Source organism: Xenopus tropicalis, chromosome 1 (assembly GCF_000004195.4).
Source record: "Xenopus tropicalis strain Nigerian chromosome 1, UCB_Xtro_10.0, whole genome shotgun sequence".
NCBI classification, from domain to species: Eukaryota; Metazoa; Chordata; class Amphibia; order Anura; family Pipidae; genus Xenopus; species Xenopus tropicalis.
This window is the reverse complement of record NC_030677.2, coordinates 87,591,975-87,615,922: the sequence shown is the minus strand read 5'-3', so window position 1 is coordinate 87,615,922 and position 23,948 is coordinate 87,591,975. Positions and strand designations below refer to the sequence as shown.

Below are 23,948 nucleotides of genomic sequence, written 5' to 3'. Positions count from 1 at the left end.
CTATGTGCACTACCTGCAGTTTTTCAGTGTTAACCCCCCCTACCTGTAAAATAACCCCCGCAAACTATATATTTCCAAAAAGTGCACACCTTCAGCTATTCAGAGACACCACTCTTCTCTTTCTACATGGAAAATTGTGGCCGCAGTCCCTTGCAGAAGTCAGCGCTTTGGTCAGAAATCAAGGAAAAACCAGATACAAACCTAGATTTCTCCCCAAAATCTCCATGGCAACTACCAAAAACTTACTAACCATTAATCTGCAAGTTCCCCTGAATAAAACAATACCCCATATGTATGGGTGCACATAAAGACGTGGCCACCAAATGCCCCAAAACAGGGGCAATGCATAAGGGCAATTTCAGTTGAAATTTTGGGGGCTGCGCTCTATGTGCACTACCTGCAGTTTTTCAGTGTTAACCTCCCCTACCTGTGAAATAACCCCCACAATCTATATATTTACGAAAAGTGCACACCTTCAGCTATTCAGAGACACCACTCTTCTCTTTCTACATGGAAAATTGTGGCCGCAGTCCCTTGCAGAAGTCAGCGCTTTGGTCAGAAATCAAGGAAAAACCAGATACAAACCTAGATTTTGGTCAGAAATCAAGGAAAAACCAGATACAAACCTAGATTTCTCCCCAAAATCTCCATGGCAACTACCAAAAACTTACTAAACCTCAATTTGCAAGTTCCCCTGAATAAAACGATACCCCATATGTATGGGTGCACATAAAGACGTGGCCACCAAATGCCCCCAAACAGGGGCAATGCATAAGGGGGGTCTGTGCTCTATGTGCTCTACCTGCAGTTATTTAGTCTAAACACCCCCCTACCTGTGAAATAACCCCCGCAAACTATATATTTATGAAAAGTGCACAGCTTCAGCTATTCAAAGACACTACTCTTCTCTTTCTACATGGAAAATTGTGGCCGCAGTCCCTTGCAGAAGTCAGCGCTTTGGTCAGAAATCAAGGAAAAACCAGATACAAACCTAGATTTCTCCCCAAAATCTCCATGGCAACTACCAAAAACTTACTAACCATAAATCTGCAAGTTCCCCTGAATAAAACGATACCCCATATGTATGGGTGCACATAAGTACATGGCCGCCAAACCTGAAAATGCATAATATTGGGGCTGCACTCTATGCACCCCTTTTTTTTTGCCTGCACCCGAATGAATGGAATACGCTCGGGTGCAGGCACATGTAGCCGATATACGCATGAAAACGCGTGGGAATGCAAAGTCTCGCGTTTTCATGCGTATATCGGCTACATGTGCCTGCACCCGAGCGTATTCCATTCATTCGGGTGCAGGAACAAGTAGCAGGCGTAGGGCTGAATTTTCGGCAAGCGTTTTTCCACTTGCTGAAAAAATCAGCCCTACGCCATGTGTGGCATCAGCCTAACCCTTGGCAATAGAAACTACCAGAACAATCTTAGCACCTCTGGACCTTTCTAGAACAACTGAAATCAAATGAAGTTAAAATGGAATAAAACCACTAAAAGCAATCAAAGAACAATAATTGCAATGAAATCGGTGGTCAGAGCCCTGGATCCACCAATGTCACTGCAAAAGCAACCTTTTTGGGGCACTAAATACACAATAAAGAACAATGCAAAGATAAAACACCATAAAATCAGTAAATTCAAATAAAAACCACTCAAACCAACAGAAGAACAATTATTGCAATAAAATCGGTGGTCAGAGCCCTGGATCCACCGATGTCACTGCAAATTCAGCACCCAATAGCAATACAAAAGTTACAGTGCAATAGAATAATTCAGAAACAGAAATCAATTATGAAAATGCAAAAAAAACACTAAAATGCAACCAAATAAATCAGATAATTATAGAGCAAGATCAGAAATAAAGTTTTAGTAAAAAAAAAGACTGCCAAAGAAAGCAAAGAAAGAAAGAAAAGAAAAGAAAGAAAGAAAAAAAAAAAAAGTGTAAGTGTGTGTGTAAGTGTCTGTGTGTGCTTGGGAAAGTTGTAAATAAGTGTGTATGTGTGTAAAAGTGTAATAATGACAGATAGAAGAAGAAATGGAAAAAAAAAAAAATTTTAGACAGTTGAGATAGAAATAAGCAAAATAAACAGTGGTTAGAGAGTTGTAGTTCAGCTTACACAATGCAGGCAGGCGATCAGGGCGACCAATCCAGCAGGAAGGCAGCAGGGGGGCTCCAGCAGTCTCACGTGGCAGCAGGAGTGAAGAGGCGACGGCGGGGGCGGCGACAATTAAAGGGACAGCAGTGGACACATCATCAATGCGTGTCCACTGCTGTCATTGGCTGAGGGACCGGATCGGCGGTGCTGGGGGACCGGATCGGTGAGTATGTGTTCATTTGCTCGTTGCCTAGGGGGTTGTGCAGGCTTTACAAGCGCTGCGCTGCTTTAAAAGCGAGCGCAGCGCTTGTAAACCCGTTAGTGCTGTAGGACGTAGATTCTACGTTCTATGGCACTTTGGTCCCTTGGTACCTAGGACGTAGAATCTACGTCCTATGGCACTAAAAAGGTTAAAACTGTTTTTCTTTTTCTCTACAACAGTGCTGTCCAACTGGCGGCCCGCGGGCCGCATGCGGCCCGCGACCCCCCTCTGTGTGGCCCCCCACCTGTCTGGCTGCTTTGATGGCTTACTCTTGTGTAAGCTTTAAATGGTATCAGTACTGTGATTAACTGCCCCCCTGCATGGTTCTCACCTCAGATTCAGGCTGTAATCCCTCTGTATTGTTTAAATATGTAATCCCCTGTGTTGTTCACACCTTTTAATCCTTGCATTGTTTTCCCCCTGCAGTGTTCCCACCTCAGGCTCAGGCTGTAATCACCCCCATTGTTCAACTGTTCACACCTCAGGAGCAGTAGAAACCCACAAATAATCCCTGCACACTACAAAAAGAACATATACTGAGGTGGTACTGCAATTAAAAAGTTTTTTAATATATAGTTATTGTGCAGACTGTAGGAGCAGTGCCAGCATTGTGTCACTGTAGGCTGCCTGTGTGTGCCATACACACAGGCATCATAGGGCAAGCAGAGTATGGCACACACAGGCAGGGTAGGGAAGGCAGAGTATGGCACACACAGGAAGAGTAGGGCAGGCAGAGTATGGCACACACAGGCAGGGTAGGGAAGGCAGAGTATGGCACACACAGGCAGAGTAGGGCAGGCAGAGTATGGCACACACAGGCCAAGTTTGGCACAAACCAGCCAAGAATGGCACACACAGGCTGAGTAGGGCAGGCAGAGTATGGCACACACAGGCCAAGTATGGCACACACAGTGAAAGTAGGGCAGGCAGAGTATGGCACACACAGGCAGGGTAGGGCAGGCAGAGTATGGCACACACAGGCAGGGTAGGGCAGGCAGAGTATGGCAGGTTTTTGCTGTACTACAACCATTAAAATGGGTATGGTCATGTGATAACATGGGTTTGGTTTCAAGTGGGTGCGGTTTCAAAAAGGGGAGTGGTCAAAACTGGCTTCCATTATCGGCCCTCCACCACGTAGGTCGGAAATATTCCGGCCCTCGGTACAACAGAAGTTGGACAGCACTGCTCTACAATAATAAAACAGTACATTGTACTTGATCCCAACTAAGATATAATTAATCCTTATTGGATGCAAAACAACCCTATTGGGTTTAATTAATGTTTTATTGATTTTTTTTTTTAGTAGACATAAGGTATGGAGATCCAAATTACGGAAAGACCCCTTATCCGGAATACCCTTGGTCCCGAGCATTCTGGATGCTCCTATACCTGTACCAGATTAACTTTCACCAGATTAATGCTACACGGTTCCACTTTCACATAAAGTTACAAACTTCATCTATCACCATATTTAATCACATAAGTCATGATTGCTAGGAGTGGCTCAGATACTGTAATCTATATAACTTAAAGGAACAGTAACACCAAAAAATGAAAGAGATTTAAAGTAATAAAAATATAATGCACTGTTGCCCTGCACTGGTAAAACTGGTGTGTTTGCTACAGTAACACTACTATAATTTATATAATAAGCTGCTGTGTAGCCACGGGGGCAGCCATTCAAGCTGGAAAAAAGGAGAAAAGGCACAGGTTACATAGCAGATAACAGATAAGTTCTGTAGAATACAATAGTGTTTTATCTGTTATCTGCTATGTGCCTGTGCCTTTTCTCCTTTGAATTGCTGCCTCCATGGCTTCTTAGCAGCTTATTTATATAAATTAGGGCTCTGGTACACGGGGAGATTAGTCGCCCGCGGCAAAACTCCCTGCTCGCGGGCGACTAATCTCCCCGAGTTGCCTTCCCTCTGCCATCCCACCGGCGAACATGTAAGTCGCCGGCGGGATGGCAGACGCGGCAGCGCGATTTCGCGCAAATCGCCGAAAAAGACTCGCGAGTCTTTTTCGGCGATTTCCCGAAATCGCGCCGCCGCGTCTGCCATCCCGCCGGCGACTTACATGTTCGCCGGTGGGATGGCAGAGGGAAGGCAACTCGGGGAGATTAGTCGCCCGCGAGCAGGGAGTTTTGCCGCGGGCGACTAATCTCCCCGTGTACCAGAGCCCTTATAGTAGACTTTCTGAAGTAAACACACAACTTTTACCAGTGCAGGGCAGCAGCACATTATATTTTAGTTACTTTTATACACTTTCATTTTTTGGTGTTACTGTTCCTTTAAGCCCTAAATGGTTACCCACCATTTTAACCATTGAGCTTTACAGTGTACCTGACACTAGAAATATCAATGTTGCAGTTGTATGTAAGTTCAGTAACAATTATATTTATGACAGTGCTTTTTTATAACTTTCAAAAACAAAGTGGCCATCAGATTGTTTTTTACTAAATATAGTAGTTTAGGCCTGCAATTTATTTTTGCAGCAATTCCACAAAATTTTTGTGAGAGGGCTATTGGAAAAACTGAAACTATATTTGTAGCTAGTGAGTTTTTTTTTTTGCAATTTTAGATGCATGCAAAGTAAATAAGGCTAAATAAGTAAATAAGGCCTTAGCAGGCCAGCTCAAGTAATTCATTAAAAAGGCTCTTTCAATTGTAATAATTTATAAATAATACCAGGAAGAATAAATTCTTAGGCCCTATCTTTCATCCAAAGCCCCATGTTTTTTGTAATTTGCACCTCGTCCTGATAGAAGTTGCCACTTGTGCCCTGAGAAAGGAGCAAAAAGTTAAAGGAGAAGGAAAGCTGAAAACTAAGTAAGCTTGATGTAGCTTAGAAACTAGTATCTAGTAGAATTAAGTCTAAAACAACTGGACTTTTCAGAGTTGTCTTGCAAACAGTTCACCACTCATTGAGTGGCTTCTTCAGTTTAAATAAGTGGTAGGGAATTCCCTGGCATTTAAACCCTTGAGGATAGTACAGTCACAGACATCCAACAATCACAATGGTTCAGTTGAACATATTTAGTTAAATGTTGGCTGAAACTCACAGGTGTAAGAAAATATGATCTAGTCACAATAGTACTATGATTCTCATTGAGGCAGGTGTTTCAGAGTACATGACTGGAAGAGTGAATTGTTGTAAAACCGCCGGGCTAAGGTAAGCTGCTGACATGCAGTGTCGCAGGCAGCCTTCTCTGTTCATTACTATACTGGTGTATGCTGTGCAGTGTAGTGAAGAATGGCCCAAAATAGGAGGGCTAACTCCTCAGGACAAGACAGGGCAGTCAATATACATCTCAAAGAAAAGGGACACTCTTTTGAGGACAATAACATGCATATTTTGGACCGAGAAGACATATGGTTTGAAAGAGGCCAGACTAGAAAAAACATTCGTGAACAGAGGAGGGGACCTGTGACACCACTTGTCAGCAACTTACAATGCCGATTTGACGTCCTTACCCCGGCGGTTTCACAACCATTCACATTTCCTTTGAAAGATTGACACCAAGGAACCTGGGAATCCCTTACCCCTACCACTCATTTGAACTGAAGAAGCCACTCGGATTGGTGTGGTGAAATGTTTTCAAGAAAATCTTCATAGACATAATGTTTAGAAACTGTAGCACAATAAAACTGCAAGATGCAAGTGCTTCAACCCTTTATAACTTTTATTTAACTTTTACATGGAAAACGATGGTGTGAAAAAGTAAATTGTATTTCCAAGCTATGTTTCCCCTTACTTTATATAGGTATTGAATCTGCTTTCTGAAATGCTTGGGACCTGGGTTTTTCCAGGTATGGGGTCCTTAATTGTATCATAGTTGGGATCAAGTAATAAATGTTTTATTAACACAGACAATTTTAATTATTTTATTAAAATGGGAGATGGCCTTTCTGTAGTTCAGAGCTTACTGGATTACATGTTTCCGCATATTTGATCCAATACCCGTGTATCAATATATAATATATAAATATAGCTCCTATATTTTAAAATGGCCGTACCTTCTTGTGATCCTAGCAATAAGATTGGTGTATGATTTACTGGTCACCTGTTTAAAAGCAAACATCTTATTGGTGGCTATGAGTTACTGCTCCTGGGCAAACTTAGTGCGTTTTATTACATATGGGGGCAGGTCTCGCAAAATGAGACAAAGACCTGGCTAAAACTGAACTAATTACTCAAAGGTGTATTCCATTAGGCCCTGGAACATTCAAATACCATATCCTTTGTCAACCACTGATGTTAAGCTGAGAAGTGCTGCTGAAAGTCATGACTACTCTATTGTATTAAAGAATAAATGATTAAGCACACCATGGCAGTCTATCCTCATATTTAAATCACCCCCCCCCCCCGAAGTAGTTTAGCTGCACGTCTCTGCACTCTCTCCAGCTCATTTATATCCTTCTTAAGGACTGGAGCCTAAAACTGCACTGCATATTCAAGGTGAGGCCTAACCAGAGATTTTTAAGAAGGCAAATTTAAAGGAGAATGAAAGCCTAACTAAAAAAGTAGGGCAGAAATGTTGTACATTATCTTTTGGGCTTTTGTACCAGCCTAAGGCAACCACAGCCCTTTAGAAGGGAAGATCTGTGCCTCCACAGATTCCCAGTAACTACCCATCTTCTTTTCTGTTGATTCCCTGCACATGCTCTGTGCTGCTTTGACGTACTGAGCTTAATATATTGCATGGATAGAATATAAATGTAACAGCTGATTAGTAATTCATTCAGATTCCCATTAAATAACAGATCTGAAACCAGGGCAACTGCATCAGAACTGAATAATTAACCCTGAAGCTTATATGACAGACATATCTCATTTTCTGCTTGATAATTTGCAACAACCCCTAAGCTTAGCTTCTCAACAGTTGCTCAGAGCACACTAAGCATGTGCACTGTCCCAGACAGTTCTAACAGAATCCAAGATATGAAGCTACTGTGACAACTATGAAGACCTATCATTACTACTATAGAGATGCTGAAACTTTAAGCCACTCCAGTCTATTTATTATATAAAATGTAATTTCTAGCCATATTCATTTTTAGGATTTAGTTCTCCTTTAATTGCTGTAACAGTCATGGAATGATACTGCCTGGAATTAGACATATTGTTAGCTACAAAAATCTTAGAAAAATGTTTGGGATTAGTCTTTGCCTGTGAAGCAATAAGTTTCCAATTTTCTAATTTTGAGTTAACATCTGCAAATAGCACACGTGCACTATAAAGTTTGAATGCGAGCTTAAACAGGCAGCACTGATTTTAGTTTGTAGCTTGAAAATGAAAAATTTTAAATAATAAAGATGAATTACAAAAAGTTTTTTTGTGACGGGCTGTTCCAATTCGACTAAACACAATTATAAACTTGAATACCACTCTAAGTAAGCAAAAAATGTAAAATTTATTTCAGTCAATTAAAAAGCAACAATAATCCCTTGCCTAACGTGTTTCATGCTTACCCAGAACTTAATCAAAGGCTCCTATTGTCTGAAGGTGAACACCCCCTTTAAAGTAGATCCTCAACTTCAAAGTTGTCAGGACTGCTGACTTCTGGTTTAGAGAAGAAGTGCCCAATCACTTTTTTTTAGAAATCGTAGCAGAACTATGCAGTAGATTTTGTAAGTGTATTTGTGGGTGAAGCTATTGAAAAATGTAAGGTGGCGTAAGATGTACCTATTATAAAAGTAATTTAAATGCAAATTCTGTAATAAAAAATGTTGTTGTTACTGTTCCTTTAACCCCTGAGGACATGTAATATATCCATATATTCTGAATGGGAAAAACACAGAAATAACAGATTTTAGCCATATATTAGTGCATTTTAGAAAAAATAACCAGGAAAAACCTAGTATTGCTATACATTGCTCTTACAATTATCAAGGTTATTGATTATTTTTTATAACATTTTTCTTAATTTAATAGATGTTAAGACTTTTCTTAATTGATAGGATTTTGTATTAGGGCCATGACCCATGGGAAGATCAGTCGCGGTAGCTGCGGTTAAATCGCAGCTACTGCAGGTGACATATATTCCCGAAATGACTTCCCACTGCCAGTAAAAATGCCGGTGGGAAGGCATATATTGCACTTTGTTTTCTAAAGTGGCCCAAAGATTCCTCCTGCAGTAGATTTAACCACGGGCGACTAATCTCCCATGTGTCATGACCCTTATGCATAGCATAAGCAATAGCATATTAACATGTCCTTATCACTTGTTACTGCTGTGTCTTGCAGTAAAAGATTACAGACTTTTGGAAAGTGCAACATACAAAATAAAATATCTGTATTTATATACACTATTGAGATGAAAGCTTCTTTTTTCTAAACAGCTGAATAACTTATATTTCAAGTTTAGTTGCCTCAATATATCTTGCATTCCAACGTCTCGCTAAGCATTACCTCATGGGACCTTCTGTTGGTTTCATACTCATATTGAGGGTTTTATTGTATGTTTTTGGTATCTTCTTGGTATTGGTGCTTCAGACGCTGCCAGTTTTGAAATGGGATGCCAGGGGCCCACCAGAAAACCTTAGACCACAGACCCACTCTCCAGGCTATCTTTCCTTTCTTGCTCACTCACTTCCTTTAATCTATGGATCACTTATTTTTACATACTATCATCAATCCTTTTCTCGATTTCTATTTCTTCTCATATAGAAATGGGTAATGACCATGGTATAGGCCCACCTGGGCCCAACAGGAATTTTATTTTTTCCCTGGTGGGCCAGTCCGACACTGTACGCTGCATTTGATTACGGGTATGGGACCTGTTATCCAGAATGCTTGGGACCTGGGGTTTTTCAGATAAGGGATCTTTCCATAATTTGGATCACCATACTATAATTCTATCATTTTAACTTTAAATAGACTCCGTACAATTTTTTTTGCCCCCGATAAGGATTAATTATATCTTAGTTGGGATCAGGTACAAGGTTATGTTTTATTACAGAGAAAAAGGGAATCATATTTAAAAATTTGAATTATTTGATGATAATTGAGTCTATTGCCAACCCCCCCCCCTTAGGAATGTGTTATCTGAGCTACCAACAGCTAAGCTGCAGCAGGAGGCTATGAAGACCAAGCTAAAATAACAGCTGTTTACTATTTTAGCTTGATCTAACTTCTCTTCCAGGCAGCAGGGGACAGATCTGGGCTCAGATTACAGCAGAGATAGGAGGGAGAAGAGAGCAGAGAGGAGCGAACTGAGCCATGCCCTGAAGGAATTTTCTGAGAGCAGGAATTCTGATGCAGACGATATTCTTTTAAATTAAATCATCCTACCTGTTATAATTGAATTTAAAAATCTGAGCTGTCAATCACATATTGCCTGCCCTGCCTCTATGCCTTAGGCAGGGGAGGCAATATGTGATTGACAGGTCAGATTTTTAATTACAATTCCTTTAACTTTCTGTTCAGCACTTCCTAGATACCACCTAGATGGCAAATGCATAAACATTTGGGTGGAAAAAAAAATACAAGGTGTAAGTAAAGTTTATTTTGCTCAATTAACATGATAGAAAATAATTTGGAATTATATTTAGGGTGACTGGTCCCCTTTAAAGGGGATATATACCATGAATTTTTTCAAAAAAATAATGTAAAATAGAAGGAAGTGCTTTTATTTGGGTTCAAATATGTCCATAACTGCTTGTAAACTGTGTTCTACCCAGACCTTATGCCTGCTTCCGGTTTAGACTCTTCAGTATATGGCTCAGGGCCGGCCCTCATAGACTTCAATGACACAACCTCACCTACTTAAAGTGAAGTGAATATTCATAGAGTGGGCGGGGCTTAGCGATGTCACAGGCAGTTCCTGCTCTACTCACACCTCTCCTCCCCCCCCTGGCATCAGCACAAGCAGAGACACAAGCACAAGGAGGGAGGGGTTTTCCCTGCTACTGCTGAGTAAAGCCTGTCAGTCAGTGCTGTGACCACTTCCTGTGGGAGACTGAAGCGACACTCCCATGTTTCATTTGGCTCTGGCCTCAGACTGGAGAGCTTGTGTATGCAGCTCTCATATAATGGCAGTTTTAGGTGGTAAAATGCTTTCAAAACATCTTTCTTTCTGCATCATTTCACATTTTGAGGGAGGATGAATATTATAACTGAATATGAACTTTATATAAAATGTCTTCTTTAAGTTTGTTTAAGCCAGAGTTCCAATACCCACCCGATAGCTGCACTGTTGGCTCAGCTCATTCTAGTTAGAGGCTAATGCAGGACATGGTACATAAAGGTTTACTCAGAATTAATGTGAACAAGGCACCAGGGCTAGATGGAATACACCCTCAGGTACTGAGAGAGCTAATTTCAATTTTAGCCAGGTTTGGCCAGGTTTCTGATATTTTCTCATCTGGTATGATACCTATGGATTGGAGGAAAGCCGATGTCATTCTTATATTTAAAAGGGATTAACATCTCAGCCTGGAAATTATAGGTCAGTAAGTTGGACATCCGTGGTGGGCAAGTTATTTAAAGGATGGTTAAGGAATCATATTAAAATTATGTTCTGGAGAATGGCATTATGAGCAGTAATTAGCATGACTTTATAAAGGACAGGTCATGTCAGACAAATTTGATTGTTTTTTATGATGTAATAACAAACTGGACAGTGGGGTTGCAGTAAATTTGATCTATTTTGATTTTGTCAAAGTGTTTGATACAGTACCCCACAAACAGCTGTTTTTTAAAATAATGTCTGTTGGTCTTAGCTTAAGTCGTTTACACGTGGATAGAAATCTTGGTACAGGATTGGGTACAGAAAGTGTTGGTTAATGGTACATTTTCTACTTGGGAGTAAGGTTCTCAGTGGGGTCCCTGAGGGTTCTGTACTGGGTCCACTTTAACTTGTTCATTAATGGCTTAGAGGAGGGTATTATAAGTAATGTATCATTGTTTGCATATAAAGCAAAACTCTGCAGCCCAGTCAATTCTATCCAGGATTTGGCATTCTTGCACCAGGATCTTGACAAACTAGCAATCTGGGCACCTAAGTGGCAGATGAGATTTAATGTTAATGAATGTAAGGTCATGTACCTTGGGATGTAAAATTATTCAAGCCACTTATACCCTTAATGGGACTGCACTAGGCAAATCTATCATGGAGAAGACCTTGGAGTCCTTGTAGATAATTAACTTGGCTGTAGCAAGCAATGCCAGGCAGCAGCTTCAATGGTAAATAAGGTTTTGAGCTGTATTAAAAGATGCATAGATTTGCAGAAGGAGGGGATTATTCATCCACATTACAGAGCGCTGGTAAGGCCCCATCTAGAATATTCCATGCAGTTTTGGTCTCCAGTGCTCAAACGGATATTGTTGAGTTAGAGAGGGGCCAGAGAAGGGCAACCAAGCTATTAAAGTGAAAATCTCAGTTATGAAGAAAGACTGTCCAAGTTGGGGTTGTTTACACTGTAGAAGGGGCACTTAGGGAGTGATTTGATAACTATGTATAAATATATAAGGGGATCATATAATCTCTCGAATACTTTATTTACCAGTAGGTAGTTCCAGCAGATACAATGGCATCCATTCCAATTAGAAGGAGGTTCTGTTTAAATATTTGGAAAGGGCTTCTTACTGTGAGAGCTGTGCAGTTGTGAATTCACTATATATATATATATATATATATATATATATATATATATATATATATATATAATAAAGCAGAGAGGAACGGCACTCACAGGCAATTTTTCACACTGGAATCATCAAAAGGCATCATAATCAGTGAGGTTCTTTATTAGTCCAAAAGTTTATCCAGAGACTGGTCCAGTTGCCATCTTGGAGCCTGGAAGGCCTTCCTCTGGATCGACTAGCAGTTAGACAGGTTATATATAGGCAAGAAAAGTTTAGCTTGATGAACCTGTGTCTTTTTTTTTTTTAAACTTAAGTTACTTTTACTTTTTTGTTGTTGTTGTTGAATTTGTTGCCACATTGTTTACTGAGGTGCTTACATATGATAATTTTGAATGTAAGCTACCTTGGTAATGATATCTGGATTTTTTCACACTCTGGGGAAAATTTTCTTCAACATCTGTTGCTTACATTGGGGAATTGCTAAATTAAGACCTTTCCTCGAGGGAGGGCAATCATATTGTTGTAAATACTTTGGCTTGGTTCCCATTAAATTGTCTCAAGCTTCTTGTGTGAACTGAGGAATTGTAAGCACAAGAAAAAAATCTAAATAGTATGGAAATTCATGTCTGCACTCTCAAGGAAATACCATTTTCCTGACTAATATCACTGTAACAAGTACATGACTAATCACAACCCTTGATATAGGAGAAATCATTTCAACTTTATATAGTATATAAATGCTCTGAATACATTTGCAGCTATTTACAAATCATAGCAGATGCTATGATTCACCTGTTTATTGTCTGCTTAAAATGATCATACTTAGTTTTACTCATTTAGACTTGTCTGTGATGTTCATGTAGGTAGAACATTTGCAAATAAGATACATGCCATAAAATATCTTCTTGTTTGCTGTATAAGCTGTTTGGATGTGAACACTTGAACATTAAGTCTAAAGGTCCCCATACACGGGCCGATTCTAGCTGCCGATATTGGTCCCTTAGACCGATTCGGTAGTTAATCGGCCCGTGTATGGGCACTACCGACGGGCCTGCCCGACCGATATCTGGCCTAAAATTGGCAAGATATTGATCAGGCAGGTTAAAAAATCTAGTCGGATCGGGGACCGCATCGGCTCCTTGATGCGGTCCTCGGACCGACTTTGCCTATAACCGTCGTTATAATTTGATCGTTTGGCCACAGGGATTAGCCTGGATTCTCCCGATATCACCCATCCGTAGGTGGGGGATATCGGGAGAAGATCCGCTCGCTTGGCGACATTGCCAAGCGAGCGGATCTGAAGGTGTATGGGCACATTAATGGACTTAAGCATTAGATATAAGGATTCAAATAACATAAATGCAGTAATGGAAACAAAAGCTTGCAAATAGACTGCACAGGGCCCTTAGCAGCCCATACAAATTTTATTTTAAATTTAATAATCTTCTTTTTTTTTTTAAGTACAGGTATAGGACCCATTATCCAGAATGCTGGGGACCAAGGGTATTCCAGACAAGAGGTCTTTTGGATTCTCCATACCTTAAGTCTACTAAAAAATTAATACAACATTAATTAAATCCAATAGGATTGTTTTGAATCCAATAAGGATTATTTAAATCTTAGTTGGGATCAATTACAAGGCACTGTTTTATTTTTACAGGGAAAAAGGAAATAAGTTTTAAACTTCTGAATTATTTCATTAAAATTGAATATATGGGAGATGGGCTTTCTGGCTAACGGCTTTCTGGATAAGGTATCCCATACGTGTACTAGTAGAAAGGCTCTGATTATGGCAACCCCTTAAACTGATTTCTATCAAGAAATTAATCCAGGTGGCTAAAGAAGAAGAAACTATGGGCTTGGTTAATGGGATAATGTCATGGTTTTTATGGTGTACTTTTTATTTCTAAATTACACTGTCTACATAGAAAATAATTTACTCTACCATTTAAAATGTTATTCTTGAACCAACAAATTGGTGTGTAGGCAGCCATCTAAGTGCATTGTGAGTCTGAGCTTTCAGAAAGAGCCAGTTTCTACCACGCCCATGTAACTGGAGGAGACACAAGCCAGACTTGGATTTCTTACTGTTGAGTGCTATTTTGATATCTACTGGGAGTTGTTATCCTGCTACCTTCCCATTGTTCTGCTGATCATCTGCTTGTGGGGGTGGGAGGGAGGGGGGTGAGATCATTGCAACTTGCAGCTAAGCTGTTAAGTGTGAGTGAAGTTTATCAGAGAAAAGGTCACATGGCTGGGGTACCCTGGGAAATGAAGAATATGACTAGCCCCATGTAAAATGTCAAAATTAAATATAAAAAAATCTGTTTGCACTTTTGAAAAACGGATTTCAATGCAGGATTCTTCTGAGAAGCTCTATTGACTGATGCATTTTTTAAAAAAACTTGTCTTCCCATGCCAGTATTCCTTTAATCCTCTTAAGTTATCTGAGCTGGAGGTATCTGATTTAAAAATATTACATTGTACTCATAGTTGGCCAGTTATTGATAAAAGATAAGTTAGATGTACTTGCCTAGGCCCCCAACAGCAGTCTCAGCAGCTCATGAAAAGAAGTCTGGCATTTCACAGGCAAGTTGCGTATAGTGCATTCTTCATTGTTTTCACCCAATTTGTTCTTTGGTTACTTAGTGATCCGTAAAATAGTCTGTTTTTTTTTTGACAAGTTTTTTTTTGAAATACCAAATTTCTGATTGTGCTTAATTAGTTTTTTCATCTAGGCTTTTGTTTAAATAGTAGTTACATTTGAGCACCTTGTCAAGCAACATTGTGTCCTTGTTCTCTGATATCCCAACAGCTGAGAAAACATTAAGCAGTTGGGAAAAGAAAAATGCTAGCATACAGAACCATAGACTAGCTTGTGAGAAATAGAGCAGAAATTGCAAATAAAGAAAACTGTTTTTCAGTGATAAAGGTGAACTATTGATGAGTAAACATTCTAAAAAGAAATAATTTATGCTTATCAGGCCACACACTAGCCAAGTTCTGACCAAACGGAGTAATTATAGGGACTCCCCCTAACAAGCATTTTGGACAATCAAACTCTCATGTGTTTACATGATTCAAAATGATACAGCAGGTAGGCAGACAAATCCCCTAAGCATTTGTGTCATCATCCAGCCAATTTTATGTAGTAATTTAATTAATTATTTTAGGGCCAGTCAGTTTCATAAGTGCAGTTTTGTCATCCAGCTATGTCTGACAGTTTCTGTTAAAATGGTCAAAACGCTGGTCTTTCTGTGGCCATCTGTAAGATGCCACATGCAGAATATGTACACATTTATAGTGGATCTGTAGTCTGTAGACAAATGTTTGGGTACATAAAATTTCAAACACACTAGTAACCACATATACTGAATTAGGAAATTAATCTGGAAAGTACAGTAGATTTAACAGCTTGCTTTTTAGCATAAAACAATGTTGTATAAATAGTTGCAAACATCTAAATAAAATATATGTTTGTTTCTTGGCAAACCAGGTTGCACCTCTCCATTGTTTCTTTACATTTTAAACCTAAGCTTGACAGATCACCACTCCCTTTAACCCCCTTGGGTCTTTGTCATATGAAGCTTTATTCCCTGCACACAAAGATCTGCATCTCTGGTTCAGTCCTACAGTGAAAAGGGAATCTTTTAATATGACTTATTTAGGAAATCAAAGAAAATGCAGTATTCCTGTTTAAAATCTGACCCTTTCATAACTAAAAACTGTGCCTAGCACACAACAGACAAATTGTGAGGAGCTTAAATAAAAAAATGTTTCAGAAGCTGCACAGTTTGAGCTTGCCATTAAATACAAATCTAAAGCAAAAATGAACTTAAAAGAGCTTGTGTAGTACACAGTATCTGTCAGATATTTTAGTTAGGAAATATCTATCCAATGCTTTAAACAGGGGAAAATTTAAATTGTAAATAAAGTCAGTTTCCTTTCTGATTCTTACAAGCACAATTAAAACACATCAGCAGATTGTTGAAAAGCCTTTGTATAATGAAGTGCTTTTATCTAAACTGGCTATAGATTGGAAGAAGGGAGGGGCTTATTTATTTATTAATAGGGTTTATTAATGGCCTGCTGATATGTTTTGGGTGTGCTTATAGGAATGAGAAAGTAAAATGTGGCTTTAGTTATTTTTATTAACACATATTTATTAAGAACCAGCATATTTTGCAGCACTGTACAATGGATGTGTGCATGTAACATATAGATTACATAGAAAAACACAGTAACCGATACCAGAGATGAAGAGCGTCCTGGCCAAAAAAACTTGACATTTAAAATTTTGCCTTGTTTAGTACGATAAGTACTAAACAGAACAGTTGGCAGAAATTATGTTGCATATATATATATATATATATATATATATATATATATATATCCAGTCCATAGAAAGCACTCACAGCATGAACATCTCCAAAGCAAGTCCTTTATTCAGGCACAATATTCTGTTTCGATCCCCATGGGATGGTCATCAGGATAGTGAAAAGAAGTGAGGTGCATACTTAAATACAAGCATTACCCAATCAGTGCACACCATCAATTATATGTTAATCTAGTGTGTAACGTTTATAATCCCAATTATACAACAGTATCAGTGAATATTTTTTTTAAAAAAATCCCCAACCTCAACATAGGGAGTCCTAACTAAAATGATAAATATGGGTAAAAATAGCACAGATATAGTTATAATAAATAAATAAACCCATAAATAATAATAATTAATTTAGGTACTCATCTTTAGGAGAGCCAGACATAAAGTATAACTCTCAAGGTATATGGGGACACGAAGACCAACCCACCACATAAAGCAATACTCAAAGTGTATAATATACAATTAAAAAATGCCTATGCCAATAAATCAGAGAAAAACATGTTGATCTAAAAAAGTGGATCATATAAATAGTGATATTACACTGACAAAATGTTATAGGTGTGAATATTAAACATGATATAAACGTTAAAAACAAAATTAAAACATTTTAACAAAATGGTTGACATGGTTAATAACCGAATAGTGACAGTCCATCTTCCACTAGTAAGATCAATATCCACCTATATTGGCTCATAGAAAGCAAGAAAGCGAGGGGCGATGGTATCTAGTTGAGCCTCTCTCTGCTGCAATAGCTTGGATCTATCTATGAATTTGATCAATCAATATTGCTCTCAGTATGGACAATGAATGTTCATGTTTTACAAAATGTCTAGCCAATGGGGGGGGGGGGGGGGGTTAAAGGAAATGTAACACAAAATTTTTTTTAAGTAAAAAAGCTGTTCTACCCTGCACCAATAACTACCCTATCCAGCATCCACTATTCGACGATCGATTGATCAAGCCTAGCCTGACTCCTTCCTATACAGAAAGATCGTTGCATAGTGGTTGCTGTGCCTTCCTTCAATTGAAAGGAAGCCAAGTTTTAGCATGTATTTTCTATTAAAGCATTTAAAATACTAAGTGGGTTGTAGGATAGGGCAGTTATTGGTGCAGGGTAGAATAGCTTTTTTACTTAATTTTGTGTTACTTTTCCTTTAAATCAAAGAGGCAGACCTCCCAAAAAACCGACACAGTGATATTTAACTTGAGTCAACATGTACTAACACCGGGGGAAGTTTCTCTCCTTTCATGGGGACTGTCTTTTGTACCAGTGACCAGTAATGATCCCTTCAACCTAGAGGTTTATTTTGTACAACATAAACATTCATTGCCCATGCTGAGAGCAATATTGATTGATCATATTCCCCCCCACCCCTATCACGTGGGGGGGGGGGGGGATAGATCCAAGCTATTGCTGCAGAGAGAGGCTCAGTGGATCCGGAGACTAGATACCATTACCACTCATGGGTTGAATGAGATGTTTTCGCTTTCTTGCTTTCTATGAGCCAATATAGATGGATATTGATCTCACTAGTGAAAAATGGACTGTCACTATTCTGTTATTAACCATGTCAACCATTTTGTTACTCTTTGTGAGTTAACATAGATGGATACTGCATATACTAGTAGAATATGAACTATTATATTGTTTTAGTCAATTAAATTGTGCCTTATTATGAAGTAAGTTCTACTTCTTGTACAACAGAACATAGCCAAGTACTGGTCTTATGTAAGCATTTTACAAAATTTAGCGCATGTATATTGAAATTGCCTAATAGGGAGGACCATTGTACAATCTCTTATGCTATTGAAGTTTCATGTGTAAGTAAAAATAGAAGCAAATTTTAGGCTATATTGCTTATTTTGCTTGTTAAGGAGAAAACTAGCTTAATCAGCAATCAACACAATTTTTAAAATTTTTTGAATTGCAGCTTGTACAATGAAGAAAGGAATCTGCTTCGAATCAGAGAACGAGAAAGACGTAATCAAGAAGCTCATCAGGAGAGGGAAACTTTCAGTAACTGTGCTCCCCTGTTTCCCGAACCCTACAAGGTAAATGGACACCAGTAATGCTGATACAACAAAAATATAATGACTAAGGATGGTGTGGATTTAAAAGCCATCCTTAAAAAACTTAAAGTACTTCATGCATAAAATTAACCCTTTAAGTGCCAGCAGAATTTCAAATTTCGGTTCCCCTCAGTGCCAGATGTTTTGTGCTCTCTCGTTTTACTGAAGGGAATGTAAGTTTAGGTATGCAAACTATATATAGTTTTTTTTCAGGAGAACATGAACTTTCCATGGGTTTTTGTGTGATGAGTGTTTATGTATTTCCACTTCTGGAATAAGATTTAGAGCTCAAAATACAAAAAAAGAAAATTTTTTTCATGATATAGGGATTTCTACCAGAAACAAAAATTCGAATACGCTATCCGCAATGGCAATAAAACTTTTTTCAGGCAAAAAAAAAAAACTCAGACTGTAGGAGCAGCACCATCATTGTGTTACTATATGTACTGCCTGCCCTGTACTGACTGTGTGTAGGGCACACACAAGCAGCATAGGGCAGGCAGAATATGGCACACAGGCAGCATAGTATGGCACACACAGGCAGGGTAGGGCAGACATAGTATGGCTTACGTGGGCAGGGCGATTATGGCACACACAGGAAGGGTGGGACAGGCAGAGTATGGCACACACAGGTAGCATAGGGCAGGCAGAATATGGCACATGCAGGCAGTACTGCCCTATGCTGCCTGTGTGTGCCATACTCTGCCTGCCCCATGCTGCCTGTGTGCGCCATTTGGGTTTTTGCTGCACTACCACAATAAATGTGGGTATGGTCTTAAAAGCTGGTTTAAAGTGGGTGTGGTTTTAAAGGGGGCGTGGTCACAATTGGCTTCCATTATCTGCCCTCCACCACGAAGGCCAGAATACGGTCCCTTGCTACCACCGAGGTTGGACAGCACTACCCTACATGAAAATGGTAAGTGTGGGGCCCTTCCTAGGCTGCTGCTGATGGTTTTATGGGTTAGGGAGTGTTTTTAACAAATTATTTCTCTTTACTTTCTTGATTTATGTTAATAAAAATGTTTTTTCTTTTTAAATGTGGTATTTGATGATAAGATATGAGACAGGGATTTAGTTCATATAAACTGTGTTAAGTTGTTTGGGATGTATCACATAGCTCAAAATACATGGCTTTGGTTCAGTACCCACTATTTATATAGCAGCAACATATTTCACAGCGCTTTACAGAGAATATATATCATTCTCATTATTCTCTTCCTCAGTGGTACTTACAGTATAAGGGACATTCACACAAACTATGGGTAGTTTAATGAGGAATCAATTAATTTCCCTGTATGTTTTTGGCATGTGGGCTAAAACTGAAGTAACTGGAGGAAACTCATTCAGACATGGGGAGCATATACAAAGCAGGAGCCAGCAACTGCAAGACAGAAGTGCTACACACTTATCCACTGTACTGTCCCTATAAGTAAAGGGAAAGTCAAGTTAAAAAATAAATCCCTATTTCAGGTGCTCCACTGAAAAAGAAACCCATTTTCAATATAGATTTATGAAAAAAATCTGTACAATTTTTATAAAGAAAAACATTTTTTTTCCTAAGGTTTGCCTTAGTAAGAATCAAACACATAAAATAACTGGCATGCTGCTTTTCTGGGGTCCAGAACACATAACTTGGTCACGCCGGGCCCCCTGCAAAAAAAAAAGTTATGGGGGGGGTGTGGGACTGTGGTACAGCAGACCCCTTACTCTGGGCCCCCCTGTCACCCTGGTCCCCCTCATCCCCCCCTCTCCCCATATGCTGTATAGATAGTTATGCCACTAGTCCTTGGAGCAACACTTATGGATAGAAGCAGTGCAGCTGGCAGCCATCCAATAATTTGTGCACTTAGCAGAAAGAGAAAGGGCAGAGGAGGGGGGGGATTGCAGGCTAAGATTGAATTTTATTTTTTTTTTTACAAAAATCATTTGGAGTTTTTAATGTATAGGGAAGATATGTTTCTTTTTCATTGGAGGACCTGAAAATGGGCATTAATTTTTTGATAGTTATTATTTTTTGATAGTTTGGTAAAACTTCCTTTCTATGGTTCTTGGACCATTGTTTCAGTGGCTGTTTATTTACCTTATTATTTTATTGATTTGTGTCGTTTTCTCTTTAGACAAGCAAAGGAGATGAGTTGTCAAGTCGAATTCAAAGCATGCTGGGTAATTACGAGGAAATAGAGGAGCTGATTGTTGCAAAGACCAATACACAAATATTTGATAGTTCCAAAAGTGCTGTACTGGTTTCCTCACTGCGGAAGCCTGAGCGACAGAGAGTGGGGCCTTCTATTCCCTCAACTGATGTATCTTCTGGACATCATCAAAGGCCTCAAACAGACAATGATATCTCTTCTTGGCAGCTAACTAAAAGCCACAATCCAGTTCGAAGTCACTCACAGGACCTCATACCTTGTGAGCAGCAGAGCAGAACCAAGCCAATGGATAAGAATGGTAAGAGACTTGAAGAATGTGGTTGTGCTGAACAGTCACCCTCTCCTTCCTCGATTTCTGCCCTTTCTCCTCTTCTTTCCTCCCTGTCTTCTCCAGTCGAGCCCTTGTCCCCCTTACATTCCACCCAGAAAACTGATTCCAAGCTACGGACTGGCCAGGCTCATGATAAAACAAACCGTCATGCTTCTCCAGTCCAGAATGACACTGGCAACAGGGATGGTTCTGCATCTGTTACAAATCTTATGACTGCCACTCAAACCTTTCCACCATCCTTGTCTTCAAAAACTAGTGCAATGCCTCAAAAGCCTACAGCTTATGTGCGGCCAATGGATGGACAAGATCAGGTCCCTAGTGAGTCTCCATATATAAAACCTCTGCAAGAGGACTATCATGAAGAGTCTTATGAAAGCCTTACAGATGAGAAATTATCAAAGTTGGAAAATCCTCCTGAATCTTTTGATGTAAGTTCTGCCAAATAGGTATTTAAGTTAATTTAAGCTTGTTCTGAATTACATTTGATATTTCTATAAGTTTGAAACACTGCAATCTGAGAATAATGTTATTTTATAAACTGGCATGTAAGAGAAACTATGGCGACTATGGAAATAGTCTTCAGCTTTGTCAGGGAGAATGCTTGGCTGCAGGTGGTATAGGTATAAGCGGTTCAATTATAAGGGATAATTTAGTCTATTTGTGGGTAATGCAAAGCAGATAACAAATAAGCTGAGTAGGTTCCCATAGAATTCTGCAAAGCTTATCTGTTATCTGCTATGTAACTTGTGCCTTTTCTCCTTTTTTCCAGTTTGAATGGCTGCCCCCATAGCTACACAGCAGCTATGTTATATTATATATATATATATATATATATATATATATATATATAACTATATATATATATATATATATATAACTATAGTAGTGTTTCTAAAGCAAACACATAACTTTAAAAGTGGCCATTCATGTTACAATAACAATATTTCCTGTGACCATTGGTTAAGAGCTAAATCATCAGATATGCAGGTAAAAAAAATAGAATTCTACCCCTATTTGGTGATTCAGCATTAACCTACTGGCGATATTCAGACGCCTTCAAAGACGTCCGGTCAAAATTTTCCAACCTGGCTGATCGTCGAGACGACCAAGGCTTTTGCCAATATCAGTCACCTTGTCAACCTTCCATACACGCGCCAAATAGCGTATGAAACCTTACAATAATATTGGTGCGAGTATGGGCACCTTTACCAATGCAAGGCAACATTACATTTTATTTTAATTACTTTAAAACATTTAGATTTTTTTTGGTGTTACTGCTCCTTTAGGTGACCAATAAAGAATTTTGCCAAACTGAAAAAAAATATATCCGTAATATCAAAAACCATCAAAAACATTGCCCTTTTACATCTTTTCCCTTGGTCCACCATTTCGGATGAAGGGCAGTGAGCCCTCTCCGAGATCACATGACCAGAAAAAATGCAGCTCTAACTGTAGAAGAAGTGTGGAATCAAAAGAACTCGATGTGGAATCAAAAGAACTGTCAATTAGTTGGCAGATGTGGTCTGGCATGTATGTGTGCTTTGGTTTCTTTGCGTGCACCATGAATGGTATGATCCCAGGATTAATTATAATAATAATCCCTTAATTTTTAAAACTTTTCTATATAGGATTACCTAATGGCGCATACTACTAAAAAAGCATATTTTTATGAAAATGTATTTTGATGAAAACTGGCATTTACATATGAATTGCTTTATTCAGTAAATTTTTATAGAGACATTCATTGTTCGGGGGTATAGTTTTTCTTTAATGTTTAGGGCTTGTGCCTTTTCCCCCTACCAATGCTCCAGTTCTATGGAGAAAGAAGCACATAGGAAAATCATCTTACCTTTGCCTGCACCCAGTGGCATTGAATACGCTCGGGTGCAGGCACATGTAGACGATATCCGCCAAAAAACGTGAGACTTTGCATTTTTGGCCGGTATCAGCTACATGTGCCTGCACCTTAAGATCTGTTTCTACATGTGTAAATTGCAGGAGGGTGACTGGCAGCTGATTTAAGTCTGCTGGTGAGCAGCACAAAACCCAAAATGCAAAAGTGCTGTGTATTGGTGGATGTAAAGCAGTGCTGTCCAACTTCTGTGGTGCTGAGGGCCGGATTTTCTCTAGCATACATAGTGGAGGGCCGCGAATGGAAGCCAGATTTGACCACTCCCCTTTTTAAACCGCACCCACTTCAAACCACACCCATGTTATCACAATGGTGGTAGCACAGCAAAAACCCAAATGCTTGGTCCTCACTGCGGGGATATCAACCATCATTCATATGTGAAAGAATTAGATTATGACACACCCTTAAGACACACCCTTAAATCCATATGCCTCCTCCCCTGTGGATTTCCAACTGCTAACAAACTCCAAGAACAAACCCCTGCCAAGTTCACCTCCCACAGGCAGCATAGGGCAGGCAGAGTATGGCACACACAGGCAGGATAGGGCAGGCAGAGTATGGCACACAGGCAGTACTCTGCCTGCCCTATGCTGCCTGTGTGTGCCATACTTTGCCTGTCCTATGCTGTCTGTATGTGCCATACTCTGCCTGCCCACCCTTCCTGTGTGTGCCATACTCTACCTGCCTTACCATGCCTGTGTGCGTGCCATTCTCTGCCTGCCCTACCCTGCCTGTGTGTGCGCCATGCTCTGCCTGCCCTACCCTACCCTGCCTGTGTGTGCCATGCTCTATCTGCCCTATGTTCCTATGTGTACCATGCTCTGCCTGCCCTACCCTGCCTGTGTGTGCAATACTCTACCTGCCCTATGTTGCTTGTGTGTGCCATACTCTGCCTGCCCTACCCTGCCTGTGTGTGCCATACTCTACTTGCTCTATGCTGCCTGTGTGTGCCTACTCTCCCTGCCCAATGCTGCCTATGTGCCATACTCTGCATGCCCTTTGCTGCCTGCATGAGCCATGCTCTGTCTGCCATACACACAGGCAGCATAGGTCAGCAGTGCATACAGTGACACAATTCTGACACTGCTCCTACAGTCTGAGGTGTGAACAGGTGAACAATGTGGGTGATTATAGCCTG

The 23,948-nt window shown here is 39.7% G+C and overlaps 1 protein-coding gene across 3 annotated transcripts in view; it reads left to right on the top strand.

Annotated features, from left to right (window-relative positions):
- aff1 (AF4/FMR2 family member 1) overlaps positions 1–23,948 on the top strand; it is a 139,058-nt gene that overhangs the window by 5,513 nt on the left and 109,597 nt on the right. For all 3 annotated transcript variants that reach the window (XM_002941497.5, XM_031903522.1, XM_018097477.2), the window contains exons 2-3: positions 18,276–18,396; positions 20,532–21,326. In XM_002941497.5, the coding sequence (XP_002941543.3) occupies positions 18,276–18,396; positions 20,532–21,326 (916 nt within the window). The remainder of the gene's footprint in view (positions 1–18,275; positions 18,397–20,531; positions 21,327–23,948) is intronic.